The sequence below is a fragment of the Coffea eugenioides genome, chromosome 8 (genome assembly GCF_003713205.1).
Source record: "Coffea eugenioides isolate CCC68of chromosome 8, Ceug_1.0, whole genome shotgun sequence".
NCBI lineage: Eukaryota > Viridiplantae > Streptophyta > Magnoliopsida > Gentianales > Rubiaceae > Coffea > Coffea eugenioides.
The window spans coordinates 8294544-8322000 of record NC_040042.1 but is presented as its reverse complement, the minus strand read 5'-3'; the positions used below and the strand labels follow the sequence as shown (position 1 = coordinate 8322000).

Genomic DNA, 27457 nt, shown 5'->3' with positions numbered 1-27457 from the left:
TGTATATCTATTTTTTCCTTTATTTGTTAATCCAATTTTTTATGGGAATCCTGAGTATAAAGCACTTGCATGTTTATTTAATAAAACTAAAAAAAATTTAATAAATCAAAAATATTAAAATTATATAAAAAATAAAAATGAATTAAAGGAAAAAAAATATGTAGAAAATAGATTTGGGTATTGGGCGGGATCAATCTAAACCCATCCCAAAGTGATCCCGCCCAAGTTAGTCCCAAAACACATATGGGTAAGGTTGGGCCCAAACCCATATGACTCGGTTCCATCACAAACCCAAGCAAATCTCGCCCATCCCGCCCATTTTGCCACCTCTAAGGATAACCCATTGATTGAATAATCGGATTAACCATCGGGTTGGACACTCACGGCTGGTTGGGATTTCCCTAGCAGTTGTCATCCTTATTTCAACATATTTAATCCTGAATCGCCCTTACTACCGAAGCTATGAGTTTTAGCTTGCCGAATCAGGACACGCCTTCTTTCTCGATTCTCCAAATCGTTATTTTACCAGTAAAACTACTACCTGGAAGGCGTGATTATTAAGTGGACAAACTGACACTTCCGTGGAAAAAGCGTGGTTTATGTACTGTCTCGCAGTTGTGCCTTCTTTTCGCCCCCTTACCCTTGCACTTCAAGGCGTGATAGCGCCTTCTAACTCTAATTTCCCTCCACTTTCTACAAAAGCTCCAATAGGCCCCCCACCCATATTACAAAATCACCATAAAAATGGATCAAGCCGACCCGAAATCCAGCGACCTCCTCCGCCTTCCACCGCCAGCCGCCGCCTCCAAAGCCCGCCCCAAACGCTTTGTAAAAAACCAAATTCCGGACTCAATCCTGAACGACGCCGCTCTGAACTCTGCCATCTCCGTCTTACCATCCAATTACAATTTCGAAATCCACAAGTGCGTGTGGCGCGTTCGCTCCTCAGCCGCAAAGCGCGTTGCCCTCCAGTTCCCGGAAGGCCTTCTCATGTACTCTCTCATCATCTCCGATATCCTCCAGACCTTTACTTCCGTCACCCACTGCTTCGTCCTTGGTGACGTCACATACGGCGCGTGCTGCGTCGACGACCTCTCAGCCGCCGCTCTCTCCGCCGACCTGTTAATCCACTTCGGTCATAGTTGCCTTGTTCCCATTGATTTTACTGCTATTCCTTGCTTATATATATTCGTTGAGATATTTATTGATAGTAATAAATTGTTTAATCAAATAAAGCTGAAATTTTCGAGTTCTGAAAATTTCAGCTTTATTTTAGCTGGGACCATACAATTTTCCCATGCTATTAGGGCTGTAAAGCCCGAGTTGGAGAAATTAGGGTTTAGGGTTTTAGTTCCCCAGGCAAAACCCCTGTCCGCTGGGGAAGTACTGGGGTGCACTGCCCCTAGTGTGAGTATCAATAAAGAATTCACCCGTGTTGAGAGGGAGGGAAAGGAGGAAAATGAGGAGGTTATAATATTTGTGGCGGATGGGAGGTTTCATTTGGAGGCGTTTATGATAGCAAATCCTGGGGTTAAAACATTTAGGTATGATCCGTTTTTGGGGAAGTTGTTTTTGGAGGAGTATGATTATGATGGAATGAAGGAGGAGAGAAGGAGGGCGATTGAGAGGGCAAGAGGGGCTAAGAATTGGGGGCTTGTGTTGGGGACGTTGGGGAGGCAAGGGAATCCGAGGATTTTGGAGAGGCTGGAAGGGAAGATGACGGAGAAAGGTTTGGATTGGATGGTGGTTTTGATGTCTGAGTTATCTCCTCAAAGGATTGCATTGTTTGAGGACTCAGTGGATGCTTGGGTTCAAATTGCTTGTCCAAGGTTGTCAATTGATTGGGGGGATGCATTTGGGAAGCCGCTTTTGACTACTTTTGAAGCAGAGATTGCTCTTGGTGATTTACCAGGGTGGTGGGAGAGGAAATCAAAGGCTGGTGTGGAGTTGAGTTGCAGCAGTGGATCAGAGCGTTCTGAGAATAAATCATGTTGTGCGAGTAATAGTGGAGATAGGAAGGAGAAGGATGAGGTTGTTGTGGATTATCCCATGGATTACTATGCTCAGGATGGTGGAGAATGGAATTCTTGTTACACTAAGAAGCCAACTCGCAATCTGCGTAAAAATTTACAGGCTGCTACTTACACTGCCAGTACCTGAATATCCAATAAATTGACAGTACATTCCACATATTGCCTTGAAGGTGACTTGACATCCCATGAAGCCATGAAATGCATAAAATCGTTGAAAGCTATTCTATGTGAGTATCATAAGCATGCTATTGCCTTAAGACATTGTTTTATGTTTCTGTTGGTTGCATCTCTATGGCTTCAATATAAGCTTGTCGGTTTTACTATTGTAGTTACCATAGGCACAGAAATGTCAACCTTATTTTTTCCCCCCTTCTTTTTTTTTTTTGTTTTTTGGTTTCCTTGTGTCTATAAATTGGAAAAGGTTGGGATGATGCTGCGTTCCAAAGTCTTTCACTTGCTTTTCTGAATACCATTATTTTATGTTGTAAATGTTCCTTGAACACTTGATACTCTTGTTTGGTTTCATGTTTAAAGTTAAATTACGAATTGCATTTGATTGATGGGATCTCTTTTGAACTTCTTGACAGCTATATTGTGTTTAACTGTGTATATAAGCATTTTGGCTGTCATGGAGTAATATGTGTGTGTGATGCAAAATATGCAGGCTTTTTGGAGTGCTTCCTGGCATTTGCAGGCATGACGGCTGGCCACTCTAGTTCTTCATTTTTGAACTTTGTGAGCGAGTGGGGCAATGTTTCCTCTTTCTTGCTGTTGCTTGTGGATCTCTTGCTAAATGGGTTTGGAATGGTCTTACTGTTTTCTGGCCGTCATGGTTCCTGCAACTTGCTGGAGGTAATGTGACACCAGGCAGTCTGGTTGATGTGTATCATCTGGCTCGCAATGTACTTCAAGCATATAGGGAAGGGATGGGACAGGATGCTGGTGTTATGGTTTCGATGCAAAAGTTAAGAGTTCTTCAGACACGCAATAGTTTTGATGCAAAAGTTAAAGAGTTCTTCAGACACGCAAAAGTTTTTTCTCTGGAAGGTCTGTTGTTTTTGTGGAATGTTAGGAGTGACATGATTGAATTCTCCATCGTTAATGGGGCCTATGCTTTGAGCCTAGTTTTCTTTTGGCTGGCTTTTGTGTTCTTCAGTCTTCACTTTTCTGTCTTGCTTTTGGGCTTTGGCTGCTGGTCGTGTGTCTTTGGTGACTATATAAAAAATAAATTCTTGCCACTTCCCAAATTTCTCGTCAGTTTCCTGATAGCCTGGATCTATTTTTATTGAGTGGCTGTTAGTATTTTGTTCTTTGATTTTGTTTTTAAATAACCTGAAAATATAGAACAAAATGTCAAAAGCAGTATGTTTTCTTTGGTCTAATTTCCGGGACTTGCAGCTACAAAAATTAGTTATGCCCAAACAAGAAAGGGTAGATATGTTTTCTACTTTCTGATTTTCAACGTTCTTGTTTTGCTCTAAAAGTTGAAAGTAGTAAATAATTAATAGGACAGTAAATCAAAGTAATGAACTCGTTTGCAACCACACGAAAGAAAGATCTGGTTTGGTAAACATAAACTCGATTTAGCACTCATTTTAATTCTGCTATCATGCAAGTAGTTAACTCTCTCTATTGTTCAGACGATCTGAAACAAAAAATTGTTTTTCTTGGTAGGTATTTGTCTTTCAATAAGCATTTCTTTAATCAATTTTCAATGTTCCGTGACAATATCAAATAGGACGAAAGGGAAGCTGGGAGCTAATGGGGCCGGGGATGCATCCCACGGGGGGAGAGGGAGGGGGAATGATTTCTGCCCCCTTTTAGAAACGAGGCAGGGGGGCGGGGGAGTGTACGCTTGCTCACCCCCTGCCCCGCCACCCACTTAAATAAATAAATAAATATATTTATATATAATATTTAATTTAATTAATTACAAATTTATTTATGTCAAAAGTGAAAACGTAACTTCTTTAATTGTATTTATTTCATTATATTAAATTGTATTCAAATAACTTTTGTTTGATTATTTTTATAAGTTTTAATTGTAAAATTATAATGAATAATAATTTAATGTTGTGTTGATATTTTATTACTTAATTATTTGCTAAAATATAATTACAATAAAATTGTGTAACAAATTTTATCAGCCTTGTGAGGGCATCCACGAGAGAAGTGGGATGGGGGGCGAGAAGAATTTGTAGGCAACGGAACGGGGGACGGGGACCCCATCCCATTGCCATGCTTAATTATTATCAGCATCTTGCCATTTTTAATCAATTGTCCACTCAATTATTCACACCAAAAAAAAAGAAAAGAGAAATCTCTTCGAAGGCTGCTTCTTTCTTTTATTTCATAGGATCCGCCCTCAATTCCTGCCACCTCCATTGCCATCAAACCTTCCTCTCTTTCTTGGCCATCAGCAGCCACAAAACGACCAACCACACTGGTTTTGTGTTGCTGCCGCCACCACCATCTTAGCATCAACCAAACCACTTGGTTGATTTGATTTGTACCACAACGTTTAGCCACCAGCACACGCTAAGAATAGAAAATGCATTTTGTCCAGTCAAAGCCAAATATACGTGACTGAAATTGTGAAAAAAAAATGTTTGGAAAAGTACTTTTGGATAAAAGAACAGGTCTTAAGATTATCCATCAATGTATCTTGCCCCCGTCATGTCATTAGAATGATATGAAATCCACGGTACAGAAATACAGAGGGAAAAACAATACATTGCCAACAAAATGTGATAAACTGAACATGTAAAGCGGGGTAACAGGCCCAGACAACTAAAAAAATCCATCTTCTTTCATTTCCCAGCTGGAACATTAGCTTGTTTAGGGCACTATGTTACAGAAAATTGAGGTCAGGACCTAAACTTAAGCAGCAACTAAATCAGGTGTTTCTGCCTCAACAGATACCAAAGCAGTATGTACTTTTCCCACCCAATTATCCAGCCGGTCCCGCAAAGATTTGATCTGAGGGATCCCTAGAACTCTTGGTTGCACCCAGGTAACATGGACTAGTCCATCAACTTGATCAATGACTCCCTCAATTAAATGAACCTACAAATCATATTGAAAACATTTCAAAACTCTTTTGAAAAACTTCAGAAAAACAAATAACATATAACAAGAGGCAGAAGCGATTCAAATACATGGAAAAGTTGAATGACCATTTTAAACCAAAACTACACCATATGCCCACACCCCCTAGAAAATATGAAAAAAACCCTCTTCGTCCAGGAGACGAGGACCGGGGTGGAGGGATTTTACTGGAAATTCATTGAATTTAAATTTCCAAAGAGTCATCAAGACAAATACATGTGAGATATGTAGCGTAAGAAAGATGCGAGAGGGGAGGACAAAAAGAACTCAACAACATGAAAGAAACTAGCTACAATATTAACATATCTGAAATGCACATGCAAGTGAAATATTCCTGCAGATACAACTCCTACCATATGGAGATCATCTGTATTCCCAACTTATGCATCCAATAAATGGGACATGGAATAGAATACCATACAACCAATCAATCACTAATTCCATATCAATAAAAATTGGTATCAGCCCGTGGCGAAACCAAAAGTGTAATTCAGACAACCTTAGTCGACAGTTTCATCTCCAACAGATGTTTACATTTAAAAGAAATCTGAAAATTGAATGGAGGAAAGATATGATATCAACTTATGCGATCAAGTAACCCAAATTCAGTCCTTCATATGGCAAGCATATAAACAATTTAGCCTCATAACTGAAACAATTATGATAAAACCAATACTTAAACTGGAAGAGGACGATGTAACTAAAAAGCAAAATCAATTACTGCTATCCATGCTTTGTCCAACAAACTTAAAAGGGAAGGGCAGGGAAGGGAGAATACATGCAGCAGATAAAATGAATTTTCAATATTCAATGAACATCTGTGCTACTGACGGAAGAAAAGCAAGACTCCAGGTCTACTAAGTTTAGCAAGAAGGATAAGCTTACAGAGAGGCTCTTCATCAGGAGAAACTCCACATCTTCTACAGAAAGTTTTGTGCGCTCAGCAATCAGACTTAAGGGGATCGTTCTGTCTTCAGATGGTCGACTGCAGGCAAAGACAAATGTTTAGTTGATCTGTGAACTCAATTCCAGAATTTTTGCTAGATATATAGCAAACAGTTATACCTGAAGATTATTTCCATCAAGCAGAGAATGTTAATCTTCTCCATGAGTTTTTTCTCATTCTGCACCAGTGCTGGTTGAGAACTAAGAGCAGCTCTATGAACGTTGCATAATTCTTGATAACGAACCAAATCACCAGTGTTGAATGCTTCAAGGATATAATACAGCCACTCAACCTTAGTACCCAAAAGACTTTTGATCTGTAGAAGGGAAATGATGAATTAGCCCGGTAAGGGCATAAGTGCTCTTAAATTTACAAGAGCAAAGAATAAGCAGCATTCACTTGCCCATCTTGTGTTGGGTTGCTTAACTTTAAACAACTATAACATTTAAAAAAAGACAACAAAACTGTGAAAGCATGGATCATGATCATAAGCACTTTTAGCAGATTTAGATACGGAACAACAAAAGAATTCCAACAGAAACCCCCAAAAAATAATTGAGATCTAACTATACATAATGCTGTAAAAATAACAAACACAAATAATTAGCGCATCCAAACTTTAGCAAATTTCAATATCAAATCACCACTTCCCTCATTGTGTTGAAACATTAAAGTATCTATAGCAGAGTAAAATTTGAACTATTTCCACTGTCATTAATTGACCAATAAAGATAAGAGGAAAATTCTCTGACTCCCTTTCTAAATGGACACCTAAAGTATTGACAAAAAACAGACAGAAAGCTCCGTTACTCATTTTATGCCAAGACCACGAGTACATCCGTTACTCATTTTATGCCAAGACCACGAGTACATCTATATAGTGTAGACATAGAAAAGAATCAGAAACTGACTTATCAATCACAAACAAAAGAACTACAATCACATGACTATCAACACTGGGTAGCTAAAACATAAAACGTAAGGGTGCTGTATAACCAACAACTCGTTTCACAAGAAACTCACATAAACTTATTCCTCTGCATTTTCAAAAAGCAAACACATAATAGGAATTACGAGTGATTTCGGAGTCCAACATGAGAAATATAAAAATGTACAAAAAATGAAGAAAATAAGTTCCATCCATCAAATATAAGATGCTAGAAATATATTCATCCAGGAAAAACAAAGTCACTTGTACAAAATCCAACAAATCAGTAGTTACTTACAATTGGATGCGCAAGCAGCTCCCCAAAATTGTAAATGTTTTCTCCCAGCAATGCTGATAGGGATAGATCAAAAGCCAAATCCTAGTAGAAAATAAGCACCCATCAAAAGGATAACAGCAACTTATTTGTTTAAAGTACTGAAATAAGGAAAGTTTAAAACATGAAGATTTTTATCAGTTATTCTCTTGGCTAGATAGAAACATTGCCTCAACTGGAGCAACAGTTTACAAATTAAAATAAACAACAGTAAATATCTTTAAAAGAATAAATGCTTCACAACTTCCCTCAGTCAGCCCACAAAGTAAAAGCACTTTGCTACATCAGATTTATATCCCTAACCAGTATGAAACCAACACCTGTAACAGGCCTAAAAAGTAATCATACTATCCTTCTCCCATCAGATGGAATAGTCCATAGACAAAGCAGCTGTGGCAGTAGGATTATGTAAACATTCATGTATTCTCTTCTAAACATCTTGTTACTAATCATCACAAACAACAGCTATAAGATTAGTTTGACCTTTTTGTCTACTAATTAATAAAAAAAATCTACTTTATATCTCCTAGCTTTAAAGGAAATTATGAACCATCAGAATCAACAGCTTAAGAACCGATTATTTGCAAAATTTAAAGTTTCCTTTAGAGTATGCATTTTCCCTTGTGGTATTTTTCCGAATTTGACAAAAAATGATCATTGACTTCTGATAATAGCCATTTTCTGAGAGATCCTGAAAATGAATTTATGGACAACAAAAATGAAACGGGGAGCATATCATAAATTATTCACATAGAAAAGTGAAAGTGAGAATTCTCTAAAAGACCAAGAGCATATTTAATTAAATAAAAACCAAGAGCATATTTAATTAGGGAATCAAAGAGAGCATTCTCTAAAAACTTAGAGAAATTAGGTTGACAACTTACAAGCTTAAACGAATCAGATAAAGTTTCCACTGACGTATAAGCCAGAAAAAGGAGGGCACTCTTGTAAAACTCGGCAAACTCTTGGCGAGCTTTGTAATATTGAGATGAAACCCAATAATAGCTCGCATACACAGATGGATCGATGTCAGTCATGCTATCAAGCGTACTCTTTCCTTCATCCAAAAGTTTTTTACACTCTTTTTGATCCCCTTGCTGAAGCTTTAATAAAGCCTTCTGCATCTTAATATAGAGGATGGGTTCCTCTATACGCAACTCTCTGGTGTTACGAAGCTTTTCAATCACCCCTTCAAGATAGCTAATAGCTGCTTCTCTCTCTGAGTACTGCCTAGAAACTATAACGGCAAAATGTGCAAGCTTGAGAAGATTAATTTTCGTCTCAAAATCGGCAATGAAATTATGATACAACTGTATCAAAGTATCCCCAGCCTGAAATAGGAAATAAGAGAATCAGGACAAAAAAGTATTAGATGTCAATAACGAGCAATAAGTTGCAAAGCATATCTCTATCAAATACTCTCCAAACACACAGTTGGACATATGAGGCAATAAGCATAGACCAAATCTAAAAGTTTTTTAACGTGGTGGGATAGGGTCTATATTTTCTCTAACAAACTTTAGAAGCACGACAAAAGAGAGAAGTAAAAAACAAAAAAAGATTCCAATATGTGATTTTTGTTGAGGTGGGCTAGTGTAAATGTTAGCCCACCACAAAAAACAAGAAATATGAGATGACACGCATTTGCTAATCCTGAAAATTTTTTATTGTGGTGGGGTGGCATCGTTATTTTCTCTAACAAACATTAGAAGCACAGTATTTGAGAAAAAGATGACTGACAACCAAGAAAAGATTCCAATATGTGATTGTGTAAATGCTAGCCCACCGCAAATTAATCTCTATGAAATACTTTCCAAACACAGTCAACAAAATGAGCTGATAAACATTTAGCCATTCTGAAAGGTCTTTTTTTGTCGTGGGGAAGGATATTATTTTCTCTAACGAAATTTAGAAGCACACTGTTTCAGAAAAGAGATAAGTAACAATTAAAGGAGGAAAAAACAAATTCCATCATGTGGTTTTTGTTGAGGTGGGCTATTGTAAATGCCAGCCCACCACAAATTAGATCTATATGAAGTACATTCCATTCACACAGACAGAAAAATCAGATAGTAAGGATTTACAAATCCTCAAAGGTCTTTATTGTGGTGGATTAAGATATCTATTTTCTCTAATGAACTTTATAAGCACGCTTCCACTAATTTTTTCTGGGGTGGGCTACTATCGAATACTACCTGGTGTGCCAAATATTTTATTTATTTTCAAGATAGGAAAGATAATAATGACATAATTGTTCCAGGCTGAAACTCGGTGACAGAGGGACATTCAAGAACCCCCTGCCCCCGGCCCCCAAAAAAAAGCCAAAAAACTGGAAGAACGTTGGATTTTTACACGTCAGGAATTCAATGAACGGTCAAAATATGTTCCTTCCAAAAATTAAGAAAGTCTTTAAAAGCCGCTTTGGAATTTGAACGTTTTTGTTGCTTTTTGGGTTCAAAACGCGTCACGAGAATTCCACTATGTTGATGACAAATCATAAAATCATGGTTATTGTTCATCAATAATCCCACGTCATCCATCTCACAAGTTAACACTAGAACTGAAATACCTCAAAATTTCCAGATAAGAAATGCCTAATTCCCATCTGAAGTTTTTCCAACCTATAATCAATCAACACACAATACACCAACCCATTTTATACACTCTATGGACAGAGAAAAGGGCCATTTAGATGAAATTGGCCAACTCCAAATCCCAGCCAAATAAGCTAATACCTTGCTCCGAAACCTGCACTTTCTTCTCTCTACTAGCGCCCAAATCTTTTCCAATTGTTTGTACACAAAGCAATTGTACTCCATCTTCATTCTACCAAAAATTTTCCATTTTGTACATACCCAAATCAAAATTAATGCTAAAACTCCCCATCTACTGAATCACAGCGCATACGCATGGCACAAAGGATAACGACTTCCCTTAAAAATCCCATAAACCCAATTTCTTCTTAAACCCTACCATTCAACCCTCCCCGAGAAAACCATTTTCTTAAATCCCCAACCCTAACTAACGAAACCCACCAAGTCAAACACCCAAAACCCCCAAATTCCCCAAATCCCACCCCATTCGAATGCATCAAACCAACATTCAATCAGAAAAAAATTCCAATCAAATCAAACAAAGCCAAAACAAATGTCAATCAGTATGCCTGTCCACAATTCAACAAAATTAAGGCGGAACCCACCTGAAACACGGAAAGAGCCACGAATTGCTCGAGCTTCTGAGTGAGCTGATGCCAGAGCTTGCGCTGGTACAGATCTGCGAGGGAGTCGTACCACTCGGAGAGCTCGGGATGGACATTCCTGAGGGTCTCCAGATACTGGAGTGCCGCCATAGCTGAATGTTGCGGACAAAAAACGATGCCGAATACAGAAGAGAGCTGGAGTTGCTTCTTGTTTTGGGGAAAACTACTATGCAAAACCCTCTCTCCGCGCCTAACTTATATATGTCTTTTCTTCCGTAAAAAGAAAGGAATAAAATTAAAAGAAAAAATAATTCTGGGGGAAGGAAATAGAAAAAGGAGTTTATCTGGGGTTTCTTGAGCCAATTGTTAGGGATTTTTTATTGTATTTTCTTTTTTTTTTCCTTAATCTTTTTTCTGTGCCTTTGGGAAGGGTCCTTCATGTTTCTTGGAATAAAAGTATAAAACCTCCCTCTTAGTTCAATATTATACCTTAAACAACTTAGCGAAAACTCGAGTAAAGTTGTGCAAAGTTAATTCAAATTAAACATGATACTTGACTTCACACAAACCCTAATCCTCACCAAGTTTTGTGTTAAATTTGATTTTCTCACCAAGTGATCACAGTTTTTATCCAAGTTTAATTTATCGAAAACTCTAAAATATGGTAAATGTGAATAAAACTCTTGATTTAAATTATTCTAAATGAATAACAAGTAATATGTAAAATGATCATGTAATATACCTCGGGTAAAATATACGAAACCCCCTTTTGACTTCATCAAAAGATATATCACTCCCTATAGTTTAGAAACACCCATAGAACCACCTTATACTTCCAACTAAAGTGGAGTTGACTGTAAAACCAACAAGTTATCGGCAGTCGGTGAAATACCCAAAATATCCTCTTTGATAATGTCAACCAGGAGAGAGATTGAACAATTGACTTCCTTTCTTTCTCGTCTATAGAATTAGAAGAGCAAAAACCCTACGAAATCGAGGATCTAATCAATTGGTGCATTGTTGGCAAAATCTCATGAATGTCATTGAGAAGTAGACTAGGTTTGCATCTAATTGTGAAGAATAGTTTAGAGGTAAGGACATAGAGCTGTTCTTGTATTTGTAGAATATTAAGCAACTTATTATTTTATTTTTATATTTGTGGGTATTTGTGTGGATTTAACATTTTCGGGTATAGATGCTCACATGGGTTAACTTTAGTACATATTTAGATGGTTTAACAGTCAAATTAAGGTTTAAAAAAAGTTTGTGGCTTTTTGTAGTATGTGGTCAATTTTAGTGGAAGTAGTATACAATGAATGTGTTGGCCTGATTAATATATTGGATTTGACCATGTAATTTGACTAGCTTTTGTTTACTCAGTGAATTAGTGGTCTGATTTATGTGTTTTTCTTGCTTAATTTAGTTATTATATATGAATTTTGAAATCTACTTTTTCATAAATTAATTAGGTTGGGACCAAGTCATTAGCCTTTAGAACAATCAATATCCATATGCACTATGGTAGGCGGTTTATATACAAGGCCAAGATAAGGTATACAAGTGACATAGTGAAGGTATCTCCTAGATGTGGCCCAAATGAATTATTAACATATTCGCTATTAAATTGGTACTCCAATATTGAAAAACATGTGCCCTATGCAAAGTTTTGGTATTCCCTTCCAAACCATGACCTAGATGTGGGTGTGATCAGTATAAATGATGATGTAGATATAGAGTTGCAGACTAGTTGCTATGAAGTGTTGCCCTATATGCATATTTATGTTGAGGTAGATGAAGCACCTCTGAGAATTCTTTCACCAGATGGCAAGGTCTTATTCATGAGGGTCCAACATGACGGCCCACTTGCCTTACATTACCATGAGAGTTCTTCACAAATGAACAAAGATTTGATTGTAAATGACAATAAAGCTTCACAAATTTGCATAGATTTGGGTATTGATGAATTAGATGGTGATGAAACTAGAGGACTAAAAGTTCCACTTGAAGCAATTAAGAAGCATAGGAAAAAATCTGGTAAAACTCCAGTTAAAAGGGCATAGATAGTTGTGAAATTGGTGAAGATAACATCAAATAAATTTGTCCAAAAGTTGTTCCAGAAGAGTATACCAATAGAATCTATCGACCAAGAGGCATCATCAGTCAACAATAGCACAATAGTAGAACCTGTTGAAAGAGAGGAGCAACATGTTGACTTGGAGGCACAAATTAGAGGTGATGAAGAACAACCATGCACAGATGATGGAGAGTTCAAATTTGAATCATCACAAGGTTCATAATAGTTTAGAAAAGGTCTAGAATTTCCAGAAGATGAGGGCATGTTTGCAACTAGAGGTTTCATCTATACCCCAATCAAATTAAGGATCTTGTGCCTTTTCAAAATAGCAACAGACAAATCAGGAATCTAGTCACTTTGTAGTTAGTGGTTCATCTATACCTAAATCAAATCAAGAATCTGGTAGCTTTTCAGAACAGCAGCAGACAAATCAGGAATTTGGTTAATTTTAAGAGCAACAACAGACAAATCAACAACCTGAGAGTAATCATTGGAGAGATTCCTTAGCACAGTAACAACATGGAGATGAACATATTTAGTATAACAGTGACGATTGGAATGAGCCAATGATTACAAATGAAGTATTTCTATATTCTAATGATGATGAGAATGGTCTTGATTACTCATACTTCACGCTGAAGTGGAGTTTTAGAAGCCGAAGTTTGAGTTAAAAATTGGGAAAAAGTTCACAAGCTTTAAAAAGTTTAGGGAGATTAGGGGAGTGGAACATTAGAGAAAGCTATGAGTTTCTCTATGCTAACAATGATAGTTAGAGGATAAATGTCAAGTGCAAGAAAGGATGCTCATATGGGATCCACGCAAGAAAGGTTAATGGGGCTAGTACTTGTCAGATAAAGACTTTAAATGGAGAGCACCACTATGCAAATAGGCATACAACCTCAACATATTTGAGCAATAAGTTCTAAGAGAAGGCTAGAAATGACTCTAGTTGCAGCCTAAATGGAAAAATGAATGATGTCAGGAGGATTTATATGGTTAACGTTAGTGAAAAAAAACATATAGGACTAAGAGAAAGCCAAGGAGGCAATCAAAGGGTGCCATATGGAGCAATATAAAAGGTTGTAGGATTATGCAGCTACTATTAGACAATCAAATCCATACACACACATAGCTATACAAATAGATAGGAGGACTATTGATCAAAGGGCAACCTTTGAAAGACTTTCTATGGGTTGGGAGTCCTAAAACATGGCTTTCTAGTAGGCTATAAACCAATCATGGTTAGTTGTTAGCAACAATCGGAAGAGATGGAAATGATAATATGTTTCCTATAGCCATAGCTATTGTAGAGAGTGAATGTTATGATAGTTGGACCTAGTTTTTGAGAAAGTTGATTACTCATGTTGGGAGGTGAAATGGAGTGCCTTATAAATTCATTTCAGATAGATAGAAAGGGCAGGTAAATGCAATAAAGAAGCTATTTCCAGATATAGAACATAGGTTTTACCTTAAGCATTTGTTCAAGAACTTCAAGCTAAGGTTCAAAGACAATGATCTTAAAGAATTGTTATGGAGTATAGCATTAGCTACCAATATTGACGACTTCAAAAGGGCTATGGCTGATTTAGAGAGAGCTGACCCACAACATAGAGATAATTTGATTGCTGCATCTTGGTTAAAGAGGTTGCCTTTACACTTTTGGTCTAGGGCACACTATGGTACCAGTGCAAAAATTGACATACTAGTCAATAACTTGAATGAAAGCTTCAACAACCACGTTTTCAAAGCAAGAAGCGAGCCAATTGTGACTCTTCTTGAATTTTAAGAAGAAAGATGATGTAGCGGCTGATTGTGAAGAGACAAGGCATAGAGAAATATGGAGGCAAATTCTGTCCAAACATTATTGAGAAACCGCACAGGGGTATTGAGAAAAGCAGGCAGCTGTTTTTTGATGGAATTGATTCGTTAAAAGTTGATGGCTTCAACAAGACTTCAGCTGCTAATTTGACAACCAAGACATATACATGGGGTTCATTCCAGCTAATTTGAATCCATGAGTGCTTGCTATTTTTACCATTCAAAGTATGCAACTTAAAGTTGAGGACTATGTTGATAAGTGCTACAGTAAGTAGGCATACTTGAGGGCATATATGCTTATAGTATTGGCACTGTGCCTTCTAAAGAACATTGGGTTGATAATCAAATACAGCTGTTCAATCTACCACTTATGAAGAAACAACTTGTCAGACCAAAAAAACTAAGGAAAAGAGTCCTAATGAGCCTAGAGATCCCCAAAAGCATTCATAAAGGGATTGATAGTTATTGCAGAAGATATTAAAGGGCTAGATACAATTAGAGAACTTGTAAGTGGCCCCCTCATCCCAAGTGTAAATTGTACAGGATAAATTCAATTACATGAATATTGATTATGTGACATCTTTTTTTCTACCTAATTTCTGATAACTTTGTATTTTCTTTTTCATTATAGACCCAAGCAAGCAACAACCAAACTACTTTATTTGGTGGATTGACTTCACGTGGCCCCCAAACTGTGCCGACTTCTACTTCAACCCTAGCTACACAAGCCACAAGCCCTCCATTTTCTCAACAAAATAGCAGTATTAAAGCTAGTTCCAGTAGTGCTTGTTCTCACGCCAAATGATCAAGAAGAATTAAAGGGTTAGAAGCCCCCCAACAGTGACCAATTGTCATGAATTCAACACTTAGGGAATGATAACATTTCAGGAACTCTTTTTTGCTATTTATTTGATGCTGTCACATCTGCACCTTGTTATTTAGTTGGTGTTGCTAGATCTTTTTGTTTTAGTGATAGTAGTGGCATTATTGCCAGGTTTTTGTAATGCCTTATTTCTGGAATTGCCATCTTTTGTAATTGAATTGAAGTGGTTATAAATACAAAGTGCATTACTGCTAGGTTCTCATCAATACAAACAGACACTATTGCCAGGTTTTTATCAATACAAACTGGCATTATTGCCAGGTTCTTATCATTGTAAACTATGGAATATAGTCATGTTTAGCTGGTTTAAACTCTATTATACTTCATATTACACTTAACAATCCAGTAAGCAACCTACCAATCATACAGGCTACAATTACCAAATTAGCAAATTGAACTTTTTTCCATTAAGAAAAATCATTCATACATCTATCGCTTAATTTGCACATCACATTCTTCTAAAAACCAAAATGGTATCATTGTCTAATACAAGCAATAACTAGTAAGAAACAACAAATTGATAAGGACACAATCATTATCAATTTCAACATTCCTATTGTGCCTTCAATCAAGTTCATTGTCGCATATAGCTGCAAGAGGACCTCACTATTGTTCTCTTCCAAACTTCCCTCACTATTGTTCATTCTTAGAGGAAACCCACTACTTGAGTCCACTCTTGCTTCTAGGCTTTGATAGGTAGATTCATTGCCAATTAGATTGTTTCTTATCAGATTACACCATAACGAAAAGAAGCGGGAATTACTTTCACAATCATAATACAACATTTCTTTCATGGGTTTATCTAACTCGATAGTCTTGGTTTTTGTTCTATTTTTGCACAAGCACTATCACTACTGGTACCTCAAATCCCTTGATCCTCCTCTAGAATTTGCATAAGTAGACATGTTGTATTTCAGATCTCCTTCTTCCTTATACCTCTGAATTCTTCATCTCTTTTCATTTCATGCATTGATTTTTCTTTCTTTCTATCTCCAACGGCTGCAATGGAGGCTAAAAAGCTCTTTTGCCCTAATATCTTTCTTCTATTTGGCCACTTAAGGGTAATTTGGGAATGAAATTGTCATGTCGTCAAGGTCTGCTCAAAAGGATGTCGTGTAGACCTCACTAGTAGGTCACCTAGCCAATTAAGGGTCAAATTCCACATTAGTTAGAAGCATAAGATGGTTAGGTAAAGGTTTCTAAACTATCGAGGTGTGATATGTCTTTCGACGAAAGCACGGGGGGTTTTGTGTATTTTACCCAATATATCTATGATATTTAGGATTTTAAGAAATTGTTAGAATAATTATATTATTAGTTGATAAGATAATAAGTGCATATTACCTATAAGAGAAAATTGTAGTTTTGTCTCTAATGTTTGAACAGTGTGTTAAATTATTCCCTAATGTTTCGCCTAAAGCAAATTTTATCTCTAAAGTTTCTAGTTTTAGGCACATTTGAAACAATAAATTCAAGAATCACTAACGGTCAATATCAAATTGCCGTTAATCAACAACTTTAAATTTGTACTTTTAATCCCCAATATATTGATTTTGAATCATTATATTTTCTTGAATTTTAAATAATGATATTAAGGGTTTTAGAATGAAATGAGATGCAAATTAGAATGAAATTATATTAAATGGATAATAAGAATTCTAATTAAATATATTCATGCCATTAATATCTCACATACTTGTCATTTATTATTCGTATTATCCTCAGGGGAGAAAGAGGGAAAAAGAAAAAAAAAGAGGGGAATGGAGGAGAAAAGGGGGAAAGAAGAAGAGAGGAAGGGAGAAATAAGTGCAAAAAGGTGGCGAATGGGGGTAGCGGGGGTGGAAGTGATGGCAACAATGGTGGGATGAGGTTAGGGCGACAATGGCGGAAGTGGAAATAATTAGGAAGGGTTGTGGTAGAAGAGACAATTGGGAATATATTTTTGGGAATTTTGGAGTGTATTTTTTAAAATAAAAATTAGGGTGTTTTAACAAGTTCCTATAGCTAAAGTTTAAAAAAAAAACTTTGTCCATTAAAAACATGCAAAATATAGGGGTGCCAAAATGGACCCTTGTTTTCGAGCTATAACTCAAGAATTTAATAGTTTGATCTCGAATTTTGACATCTCCAAATTTTGACTCGAGGATTTAGCAGCATATTTAAAGCTTGGGCCATTGTTATGCTTGATACACATGAAACAATATGGAGAAAATTTGAAAGTTTTAAACTAATATAAGAGATTATGTATGTATGTATGTCTACATGTGCCCTTACTTGTGGGATGGGAAAGTTGGAATGGCTTGGTATTTTGTTTGCTGATTATAGAAATATGTGAAATATAAAAGAATTATAACTCCATCTCATGATTTGTTACCAAATGACCTTAATAGTCCCTCAACTAATTTAACATAGCCAGAATAGATTTAACCTTCATTTTTCCAATTTAATCCTTTTACTATTTTGTTATAGTCAATCCAATCTTTGTTGGCTAAACCATCCAAAATAGTAAGATTTTTCCACTAATGACTAGTCAAAACAGTACAAAATATGAAAGCCACCTAAAATCCTTCTTAAGAAAATTGGATTTAGGATGCGTTTGATAAAATTGAAATCTAAAAATTGAAATTTGAAATCTGAAGTCTGAATCCATTAAATTACTAAATTGTTAAGTATTGAACCTGATATATTTGAGTGTATATCACATTAATTGATGAATAAATAGTTTATCACTTATTTTTTAGAACAAGTTTTATTTAGAAAATTTAATTCACTTAATTAATTCAGATATTCAATGTTTGGCTATCAAATGCATCTAAACATGTTAAGATTTGAACCCATTAAATTTTAAGTATTGAATTGAGTTATTAAATAGGGTCATAGTTTAGTAAATTGCAAAGAAATTGGATGAAATCAAGAGAAAAATATTAGGGCTTTGACAATAACTTTTTACTTAAAAAACTTTAATTGTTAACTATCAATCCGGTCCAATTTCTTTATAATTTTTCCAACTTAATTTGGTTTTTTTAGTTATAAGAAGGGTTCTAAGTGGATTTCCTTACTCCCACTTTGACTATTCATTATTAGAGAAATCTTAGTAATTGAATGGTTCAGTCAAATAAGGTTCTGATTGGATACAAGAAAGTAGTTTAAGAATTACATTGGCTACAATAAAGTTGATAGACTAATTTGACTTAGTAAAATAGTTGAGGGATTGTTGAGATCATTTGCTCAATGATCTCTTCATCCCTACCTACGCACTATTTGGATTGAAGGAAAGGTAAGAAAAGAAAAGAAGAGGACTTTAGTGGAAAAGAAAAGAAAGGAGAGTAGAAAAAATCAAATTCCATCCATCTTGACTGGATTAAATATGAAAGAAAACAATAAAAATATTATTTGGACTATGGAAGGAAAGAAAGTAAAAGAAATTATCACGTCTTAGTTAATTTTTTTTTATCTATAATTTAAAAGTCTAATTTGTAAATACATAAGATTTTTTAGAAAATTAAAAATTTTTTGTCAATCTTAGTTTACTTTCCTTCCATTTTCACCCACTTCTAGACTCAAAATAGGCATATAGAAAATAACTAGATTTTATCTCTCCTTTTCCCACCTCAAAAACCAATCCAAACATCAAAAACCTTATTCCTCCACTTCCTTCTCTTTCATTTTTTCCCATTCCTTAAAACAAATAGTGATTTTGTATATAAGAAATATCTTTTTTTTTTTCAATAGGGAAAAGGAGATTTAAGAAGTAGGGGGATTTGAATCCATGATTTTTAATTTTTGGGGTCTCAACCTTAACTACTTTGTTGCTAGAAACAAAATTGTGCAAGGATAAAATTGCACATTATATTGTCTATCAAGGATGGAATTAGGTAACTTGTATCCTTTTTTTTTTTATAAATATCATAAGTTTAGATAAATATCAGATAAATATCTCTGATGAGATGAATATTAAGATATATTTTTATAAAAGGTTCTAAAAACCAAACCATTCATTGACCTAGAAAAATAAATGGGTCAAGAGTCACTGGTTCAACCGTTGGACTAACCATTATTAAATCGTGACATCATAAATATTATTAATAAATATTAAACATCTAAAAAACAAATATTTGTAAGAACTTAAGCCATATTGTTAAAGATAATCACTTCAATTCTCATTATATTCTTCTATGTAGTATTATTTGTCTGAGACTCAAAAATAGTCTTTATAAGTTAAAGGTTTAAATAGTATTATTTAATATATTTTTGATTTTCTTAAATTATATGAGTGCTAGTTGATGTGATAAAAATAAAAAGCTTAAAAGACATTAACAAATAAATTAAATGCATTCAAGATTTGAAACAAATAATATAGTTGTATATGTTATAAACGTTAGAAAGAGTTAGTATATAATTATAGAGTAGAGAGAGAGAGAAAGACAGAGAGAAACAAGTAAAATACGTCAATAATTGTTATTTTCTAATTAATTGGAGATAATAATGCATGGGCAATTGGTAAGATATTAAATTAAGAATGCCATTAATGGGATTTGTTGACAAATTAAAAATTGTTGGCTTAATTAAGGTTGGATTGATGCTCACAAAACCGTTCCCAGTTCAACGGTTTAGTGGTTGAATCGGATGATTCAATTGGTTTAATATAAAATTGATACTAACTAGTTTTTAAAACTAACCTAGATTGGAAAGCACGCTGGTCAACGGTTCAATCGGTTCGATCAGTTAGTCCAGACTGAGTTTTAAAACATTATTTTTGTACCAGATCGTGTAATTTTAATTAGCTAAATCACACTAAAATATGAATACAGGAACTTCAATTGGGTGAAACTTCCGGATCATCAATATAATGTGACATAAGAGTTACCACAGAACACATGAAAAGGAAAAAAAATGAAAGAAAAAGATCTAAATCAAGATACTAAAACATAGCCAGCCAGCAGTAGTTTTTGTTGATGGTTGGAGGACTATGAGGATTGTGAAGTCCGTTTGTCCTCAACCGTTATTATACTAATGATTATTATTGTTTAGTGTTTACACGCTACAAAAGCATTATCTTATTTATAATGAGGATATAATTAAGTTTTCAAGGAAAGAAACAAAAAAGAAAAACTAGAGTCGGTGAAATCCCAGTCATCTAGATTAATCATTCAGTGTCTAGCCATCTTAATTCAGTGTATTGATTGTTGATTTTCCTGAATTAGTTTACAGACCGGACAGAATAATGACAGCAACATCACTAGACTTACCCCACCAATGAAACCAAACCAAGCAATCATACTAATCAATATATCAAATGACTGCCTAGGAGCTGGAATCATTTCCAGCTGACTTCAAAGCAAAGCAAAGGTAAAGGCTACTCTCTATTTATCCTGACTTCCCAAAAAAGGCCGCACAGAAACACAAGCACTCTAGCAGAATGGTGCAACTGAGAGCCTTGCTGACTCTACTAGCTCTTTTTCTCCTTTTCTGCTCCTCCTCTGCCCATTCTGCTGCAGCAGGAGTCCATAGGAGAGCACAAGGGAAGCATGGAAGGCAGCAGAAGAGGCCACGGTTTAACCATGGAAGCTTTCGGGGGCCTCAGAAACACCTTCTTGATCCCACAGCTGAGAGCCCATTTCAGTTCAGCAAATTAGCTGTTTAGCTCCTTAGAGGAGAGAAGAAGGAAGTTGTTCTGTGTTATATCATATTGATGCTATCACCTGGATGTGTTATAATTAGTCTAGTGTCTGTCAACTTCATGTATCTATTCCTATGCATGGTCTCGCAATCTCTTGTATATGCACCTGTGTTCAAAATCTAAAATTTTCGGTACCAACCTGTGCCACAGCTGGAATCTTCAACTTCAAATCCATTCGAATTCGACGTAGCATTTCGATTTTCCTTGAAAGGAAAGATGCACCCTCGTATCTTTAAGATGGTAAAGCAAGTTGGCCACAAATATCCTTGGTCATTCTTTTCAATAGGTTAGTCTGAACAAACCTATTAATACAAACTCAGGAAACTTTTTCTGGCATCCAGACGTATTCAGTTATGCCATCAAAGTAGTTTGGACACCTGATAGATGATAAAAAGTATCACAAAGTATACAGGCAACTCCTCTACGCGCCATCACCCTAAATCGTTACTTCATTTTCTGCAAAGTCCATTAACTTGTATCCATGTTGAATCAAGTATAATATATATTCTAGCTGCTCTGCAGCAGAAATCTAACATGCTGCAATACCTCATCTGGACTAATCTGCACGCATATCTTACAATTCCGGAGTAAATATTGATGTAACATTGACCGTCTGATGCAGTTATAAGCAGTCATTATACTTGCACTTCGGATAATCAGCACAAAAGCAAAGAGAATGGTAGGAACCTCAATTAAAATGGATGAAAGAAACAATTGGCCCAACTATCAGAGTAACAGAAGTTACAAGAAAAATATTACAGGTAAATGGGAATAACTGTATTTTCTGAATGATAAACATGAATGATTTGAAATCGGTGTATGTACATGCATATGGTGAAAATTTTGTTTCCTTGTACATCATTTCAGACAAAGCTGGAACTGGAGGAGGAGAGAGGAAAATTTTATAGAAGACAATTAAATAAAACAGAAAAGAGTGAGGTTTCTGTGCAGGTTGCAGCAACAGATATTGACCATGTAATTCTATATTACAGATTCTTCAAGCAACTTAAGGATGTTCTGCTCAGGGGCACTGATGGATGTTATGCTCAGATATTGACCATGTAATTCTATATTCCAGATTCTTCAAGCAACTTAAGGATGTTATGCTCAGGGGCACTGATGGATGGCAAAATCACACGGTGGGGAGGGGGCCGAGGCTTAGGTCCAGTGGTCTCTGGTTCTATGGCAGTCCCTTCTTGCATAACTGGCAGGTCAGACCTCCGTGCTCCAGCAGACACTCGCTCCTTCCATATTCTCCCATCCTAATGACCAAAGAGATATACGGTCAGAAGACAAACATACACTACAAGACAAAACAGAAGTCATAGGATATCCAGCAAAATGATTAAATGCAATCCTCAGTCCCTCCCCTTGTTTCCTTCTTAGGGTTCTAAAAACATACTCTTCTAGTCCGGTTGGCACTAGGGACAACACAGAACAACTAATGCTGTACTAAAAATTCAAACTGAATTATTGGGTAAATATATATCATTCTTCTTTCTAGAGATCAGAACCAAATCAGAAGCCGAGAACACATTCCACTAAACTGTGTCAGTTGATCCTGTGTTTGAGAGCATAACACTTCACTAGATCATCAGTTTCTTGTGATCATATTCGACCTCATGCCAGCTTCAAAATGAACTTGATGCTGGCAGTATGTTACTGTTCGGGGTAATCTTTCTTCTACGGTGTCCAAAATCAAGGTATGCAATTCTGTAATGGCTTTTGCATTTCATTCACTTGCTTTAACTAGTTATGGGTTTCCTTAGCAAAAATTCCCTTAAGCATAACCTCTCCCAGTCACCCTCTCACCCCTCCGCACCGGTGCACCACCTTCCAGAAAAAGAACCAAGAATAAAAGCAAAGGAAAAAGGAAGGTGGCAAGATAGCCTGCTACATGGCTGTTTGTAACAAACAGGTGAAGAAATATTCATATGAATCTCTTTTTAGTCTTGCTTCATCCAAATAATTACCAAGTTCAATCTAGCGAAGGAAAATGCCTCGACAGTTTATTTAATGCCTAGAAGCATTACAAGTTCCTTAGCATGATTGGAACTTTCCATCTAATGCATATGGACAGATAAAAGATTAAGTATTTTAAACAAGAGAAAGAACAAAGTCCAAGATTATAGGAAGTTATTACGAAAGTAACACAGAAACTCAAAGGGTGCACCACATTTTCTAACATGTCTAAAATATGAGGAATCAACTATATAAAAACATGAATATGTTCATTGTGGTGCCTATCCTCTTATCATAATTAAATTTCTTTGGATACTTATTTGACTCCACATGGAAATATAATTGGTTGTAGATCACGCTTGACATTCTGGCATTACCACGTACACCACTTCATAGCTCCTGACTGCAAGAGGAATCAAATATCTAATACTCTGATATCCGACCACCTTATAAGATCCTACTACATCAGGTTTAAACAGCCAATCACATATTTAACACTGATGGAAAATCAATGTTTGACTTCATGAATAAAGTCTTAACAAAACAATGAAGTGAGCCTAAGCAAAGTTCCCGAAACTTATATACAGTATTTAAATCCTTTAAAAGCTTAAAAAATGTCAAAATCCCTAGTTTTATGCTCTGTAAGTCACAGGACTTAAAAGCTCGAAGAGCCACCATGAAGTTCACGCCATCATATGGTACTCCAAGCTATTATTGCCTACCTTCTAATGGAAGACCACTACTGCCAAATTGATTGCCAGCTGACAAGATTAGACCTTTTCATTTTCTGCTTCTCCAGTAGGAGAAAAATTTTACCTATCAAATGCGGTGATTTAAGGCAAACAAACAAAAAGCATTTAAAAATATATCCGAGACCATCAAGATTAGGCAATCAATAAAACAGAACTCTTGTACTCTTTTAGCACTGAAACTGCCAAACAATTCAAAAGTTTTTCCATAATGCCTAATCATAAACCTTTGACAACACTCGGCAAAATCTTTGCTGTTAGTCTATGAACACTGTTAAAGGCTCCTAACACCATAAAAAGCTTTTCCTTTTCTTGTAATCACCATTTAACAACATACAAAGCTTTGCTGTTAGTCTATGAACTCTGTTAAAGGCTCCTAACACCATACAAAGCTTTTCCTTTTCTTGTAATCACCATTTAACAACATACAGATGTGAAGGCCATTGTCATTACATGGTATGAAGACAGTTGGAAAACAATTAGTTTATGTACAAAAGTGAAACTGTGACAGATAATGAAAAACCTCAGGCAAGTAACTTTTATCCTTACCGATTTAAACTTATAGATCTCCAGGAGATTAAATTACAAAGGGTAAAAGTTGGCCTTTCTTGAGGTTTTCATATCTGTCACAGTGAAACTTTTGTTTGTCATCATGAATTAATTGGTTTCTGATGATCACCCTCAAACAATATAGAGATTCAAAGGTGGTAGTGATTAAAGGGTACAAAGACAGTTAGAGAAGAATTAATTTGTGTTAAGAAACAAACCTGACACTGTGACAGATACTACAAAACCTCAACAAATTAACATGCTAGATGTTCCATTGCAAAATGAACATGAGATCAGTATGGCCCAATTTTAGTTTTCAAGGTATGAATGGTGAAGATCGACTCTTAGGGTACAACCAAGATGTAACTTTGAAGAAATTAAACATAACATGTCGTCAAGCTGTAAAACCACACGAGGTGAAGCTGGAAATATCACTTGCCAGTCAAAATCTGAATGCCATAAGCTCCACAAGATATGAAAAAGTCAATTCACACAGAGTTTACTTATAACCAGAGGTAGTGATCCAAGTTGGCACCATACCTAATCTGTACATACCAAAAAAGAGGATCCATGACATGTATAGTGATGAAACAGACTGTTAAAAAGTGTATTTGACTGTGGTTCATCTGCACTGAAGGGCAGGCCTCTTTTATTTGACCAGGACTCAAAAGTGATTATGCTCGTTAGGCATGCAACTAACTCCTCCTAGGAAAATAAAAAATCTTAAGCACAAGCGCAAGAAACATAAAACTATCATACTTACATTAAGAATTGAAGGCTCTGGCAATGGACATTGAATTGGTCGATCATTGTCATGAGGTTCAATTGGATGTTCTACTGGCTTAAATTCAACGGCAATTTCAATCCCATGGGTGGTAGCAGAGGTTGCCCCTGCAAGGGTAACTGCCCCTGTTGCCTCTAAGTTAGGGGGCAATACTTCCCTCTCGTCCTGCAGAAACCAAGAGATCTTAGCACATGCTAGACAACAAAACGCTAGTCAAAACAAAGACATAAATAAATCGAAATGCTAGAGGCAGGTTTTCCAAATCTCTTATTTAATGTATATCATCTATTAATTATACGATAAACAGTAAAACCGAAAGGGAGACATGAAACGTGCAGCTGTAGCATAGACTTCATGGTGGATGGATACTCCACTATCGGAGCAATTTCAGACAATCAACTTCAAATTGCGCAACAAATTCTTCAAACTAAGCTAAACGCATGCATCACATGGTTACAAAACTCCAAGCATTCCTTTCCCCACTCTGGCTGGACCAAAACATTACAATTTACCAACAATGTCGACTACTATAGGAAAGTTAGCTTACAAGTTACTTAACAGGGCATCTAAGCCTCAGGTTGATTATTCCCCTTTTTGCATCATGCAAATTCAAAATAAATGCTCGTCCTTTTCAGGTATAAAACCATTCAGCTCAGCCATGACTCTACAACTAGACCAGCAAATTTCTCTCTAGTGTAAGATGTGCGACAACATATGCAATTAATTGATCAATTTCTCCACAAAAAGCTATCAAATTCTAATTGCACAAAGAGAAGGGTAAAAAACTGTGTAGCCCAATTTTAAGTCAAACTAATCCTAGAAAGCACCCCCCCCCCCCCCCAAAAAAAAACACAAAAAAGAGAGTAGTACCCAAGAATCAAAATTCAACAAATAAAAATAAAATAAAACAGACACAATCGAGTTTTTTCATTTCACATCCACTTAACCACAGGAGATACAGAAACAACTCTTTTAAGCCTAGATCACTGGAAAAAGAACAAAACACAGAAGAAAGAAATCATCAAATAATTGAACTCCTACAGAAGGTTGATTATATACATGCCTAGACAAAATGAGTAACTGAAATTAGGAAAAAAGAAATAAAGAAAGAAAATGCTTACAAGGGCACTTTGAGACCGACGATGGCCAACTTTACTGACAGAAAATCTTGAGAAAATTCCCACCATTTTGCTCGGGCCTTTTTGACTTTGCTTCCTGAACTGCAGCTCAACTGAAGCCTAGAGAAAGTTATATTCTTTGATGTTGGATGTGTCTTGTCCCAATTAAGAATCTGATGCTACTCCAATCTACCTCTCTCTAAAATATACACCTAGAGAGATAGAAAAAGAGTGGATATGATGTGAAATGTTGAGCTGAGGTAACTTGATTGGTGGGTTTTGGTTGGATTCTGGTTGTCCCCATATAATAATAACAGTAGTGTGAAAAAGAGGTAAATTAGGCAAATGTGTTTGGAGTTCTTGAGATACATTATTCAGAAGTCAAACAGCTGAAGAAAAAGCTGCGATTAATAAGAAAAGGGCGGTTGAGAGATATCATTAAAGAATAGATGCAATAAAAATGGAGTCACTTGGTTAAGGTAGCAACTGCAGACGACACCATGTGATAGGTGTCGTTCGTCTGTTTGGTTGCTGGTTAGGTTAAAATTGTCTGTAAAGACAGGGAGCCTTTGGCAAACTGTAGAGCCCAATATGGGGAAGTGCTTCCACTTTGGTCGAAGTTGATGTGCTTGTTCTGAGTTTGGTTGTATAGATTTCCATTTTAGAAAAGAGGTTTTAAACTTGGGAGTTTTCTAATTGAGTACCCATTCTAATACGTCTAAATTTCATCTAATTTATTATATATATATATATACATACATTAACAATTACTTTAGATTTCACCTTTTTAGTTGGCAAAATAGATATAGATTGAGTTAGATTTCATTTTTTATGAGAAAAAATGATTATAACTTAGGTCAAATTTTACTTTTTTTTGAGATAAAAATGAATATAGATTGGGTCATTTATTTAACTGCAACTAGTATCTAACATTTTTTATCCTAAAAAAATGACCATGTATCGGTCACCTGATGGATTCATCACATAAAATTGGTCAAAAATTTAGGTTGGAATCAAATTTTACCGATTATATTTGATAAAAAACATAAAGTTATCATTTTAAAAGTTAAGGACAAAAAATTCATTTGATGAAATGTAAAGGACGTTATGAACTATTTTTCCGGTATAAAATAAGGTAATATAAGTATATACCAAAACAGAAGAAATTCAACGAGTGCTCTATTCCTCAAGCAGTAACAACTTTCCAAAAGAAGTATTTAAGAGTCGATAGAAAAACTCTAGTGCCAAGGGTTATAATATTTTTTGCCTTTTTTCCTAGCCAAGAACAGAAA

The 27457-nt window shown here is 35.9% G+C and overlaps 3 protein-coding genes across 4 annotated transcripts; 1 reads left to right on the top strand and 2 right to left on the bottom strand.

Annotated features, from left to right (window-relative positions):
* Nucleotides 1-648: 648 nt before the first annotated feature.
* Nucleotides 649-3271, top strand: LOC113779161 (2-(3-amino-3-carboxypropyl)histidine synthase subunit 1). 2 transcript variants are annotated; one of them, XR_003469442.1, is made up of 2 exons: nt 649-2260; nt 2698-3271. XR_003469442.1 is itself a non-coding variant. In XM_027324651.1 (2 exons), exon 1 carries the CDS (start codon nt 745-747, stop codon nt 2158-2160), a length of 1416 nt encoding a protein of 471 aa, XP_027180452.1. In that variant the 5' UTR covers nt 649-744; the 3' UTR covers nt 2161-2203; nt 2698-3271. The 2 variants fall into 2 exon arrangements, 1 of the variants encoding a protein (XP_027180452.1); XM_027324651.1 differs by having other exon boundaries at nt 649-2203.
* Nucleotides 3272-4681: 1410 nt separating this feature from the next.
* On the bottom strand, nt 4682-10786 carry LOC113779268 (26S proteasome non-ATPase regulatory subunit 13 homolog A). The gene is made up of 6 exons (XM_027324811.1): nt 10549-10786; nt 8234-8680; nt 7314-7394; nt 6207-6403; nt 6027-6126; nt 4682-5099 (listed from the first exon to the last, which is right to left on the bottom strand). Exons 1-6 carry the CDS (start codon nt 10696-10698, stop codon nt 4914-4916), a joined length of 1161 nt encoding a protein of 386 aa, XP_027180612.1. The 5' UTR covers nt 10699-10786; the 3' UTR covers nt 4682-4913.
* A 10946-nt stretch (nt 10787-21732) lies between these two features.
* Nucleotides 21733-26698, bottom strand: LOC113779120. Its single transcript, XM_027324572.1, has 3 exons — nt 26169-26698; nt 25027-25212; nt 21733-22265 (listed from the first exon to the last, which is right to left on the bottom strand). Exons 1-3 carry the CDS (start codon nt 26232-26234, stop codon nt 22071-22073), a joined length of 447 nt encoding a protein of 148 aa, XP_027180373.1. The 5' UTR covers nt 26235-26698; the 3' UTR covers nt 21733-22070.
* Nucleotides 26699-27457: the final 759 nt, after the last annotated feature.

Coding starts and splice junctions, on each gene's coding strand:
- LOC113779268 (XM_027324811.1), bottom strand. CDS start 10,698: ATGGCGGCACTCCAGTATCTGGAGACCCTCAGGAATGTCCATCCCGAG. Junction 8,681..10,548: donor TGGCTCTTTCCGTGTTTCAG/GTGGGTTCCGCC, acceptor TTCCTATTTCAG/GCTGGGGATACTTTGATACA. Junction 5,100..6,026: donor TCCTGATGAAGAGCCTCTCT/GTAAGCTTATCC, acceptor TATGATTTGTAG/GTTCATTTAATTGAGGGAGT.
- LOC113779120 (XM_027324572.1), bottom strand. CDS start 26,234: ATGGTGGGAATTTTCTCAAGATTTTCTGTCAGTAAAGTTGGCCATCGT. Junction 25,213..26,168: donor GTCGGTCTCAAAGTGCCCTT/GTAAGCATTTTC, acceptor TGGTTTCTGCAG/GACGAGAGGGAAGTATTGCC. Junction 22,266..25,026: donor CAGAGCCTTCAATTCTTAAT/GTAAGTATGATA, acceptor TTTGGTCATTAG/GATGGGAGAATATGGAAGGA.
- LOC113779161 (XM_027324651.1), top strand. CDS start 745: ATGGATCAAGCCGACCCGAAATCCAGCGACCTCCTCCGCCTTCCACCG.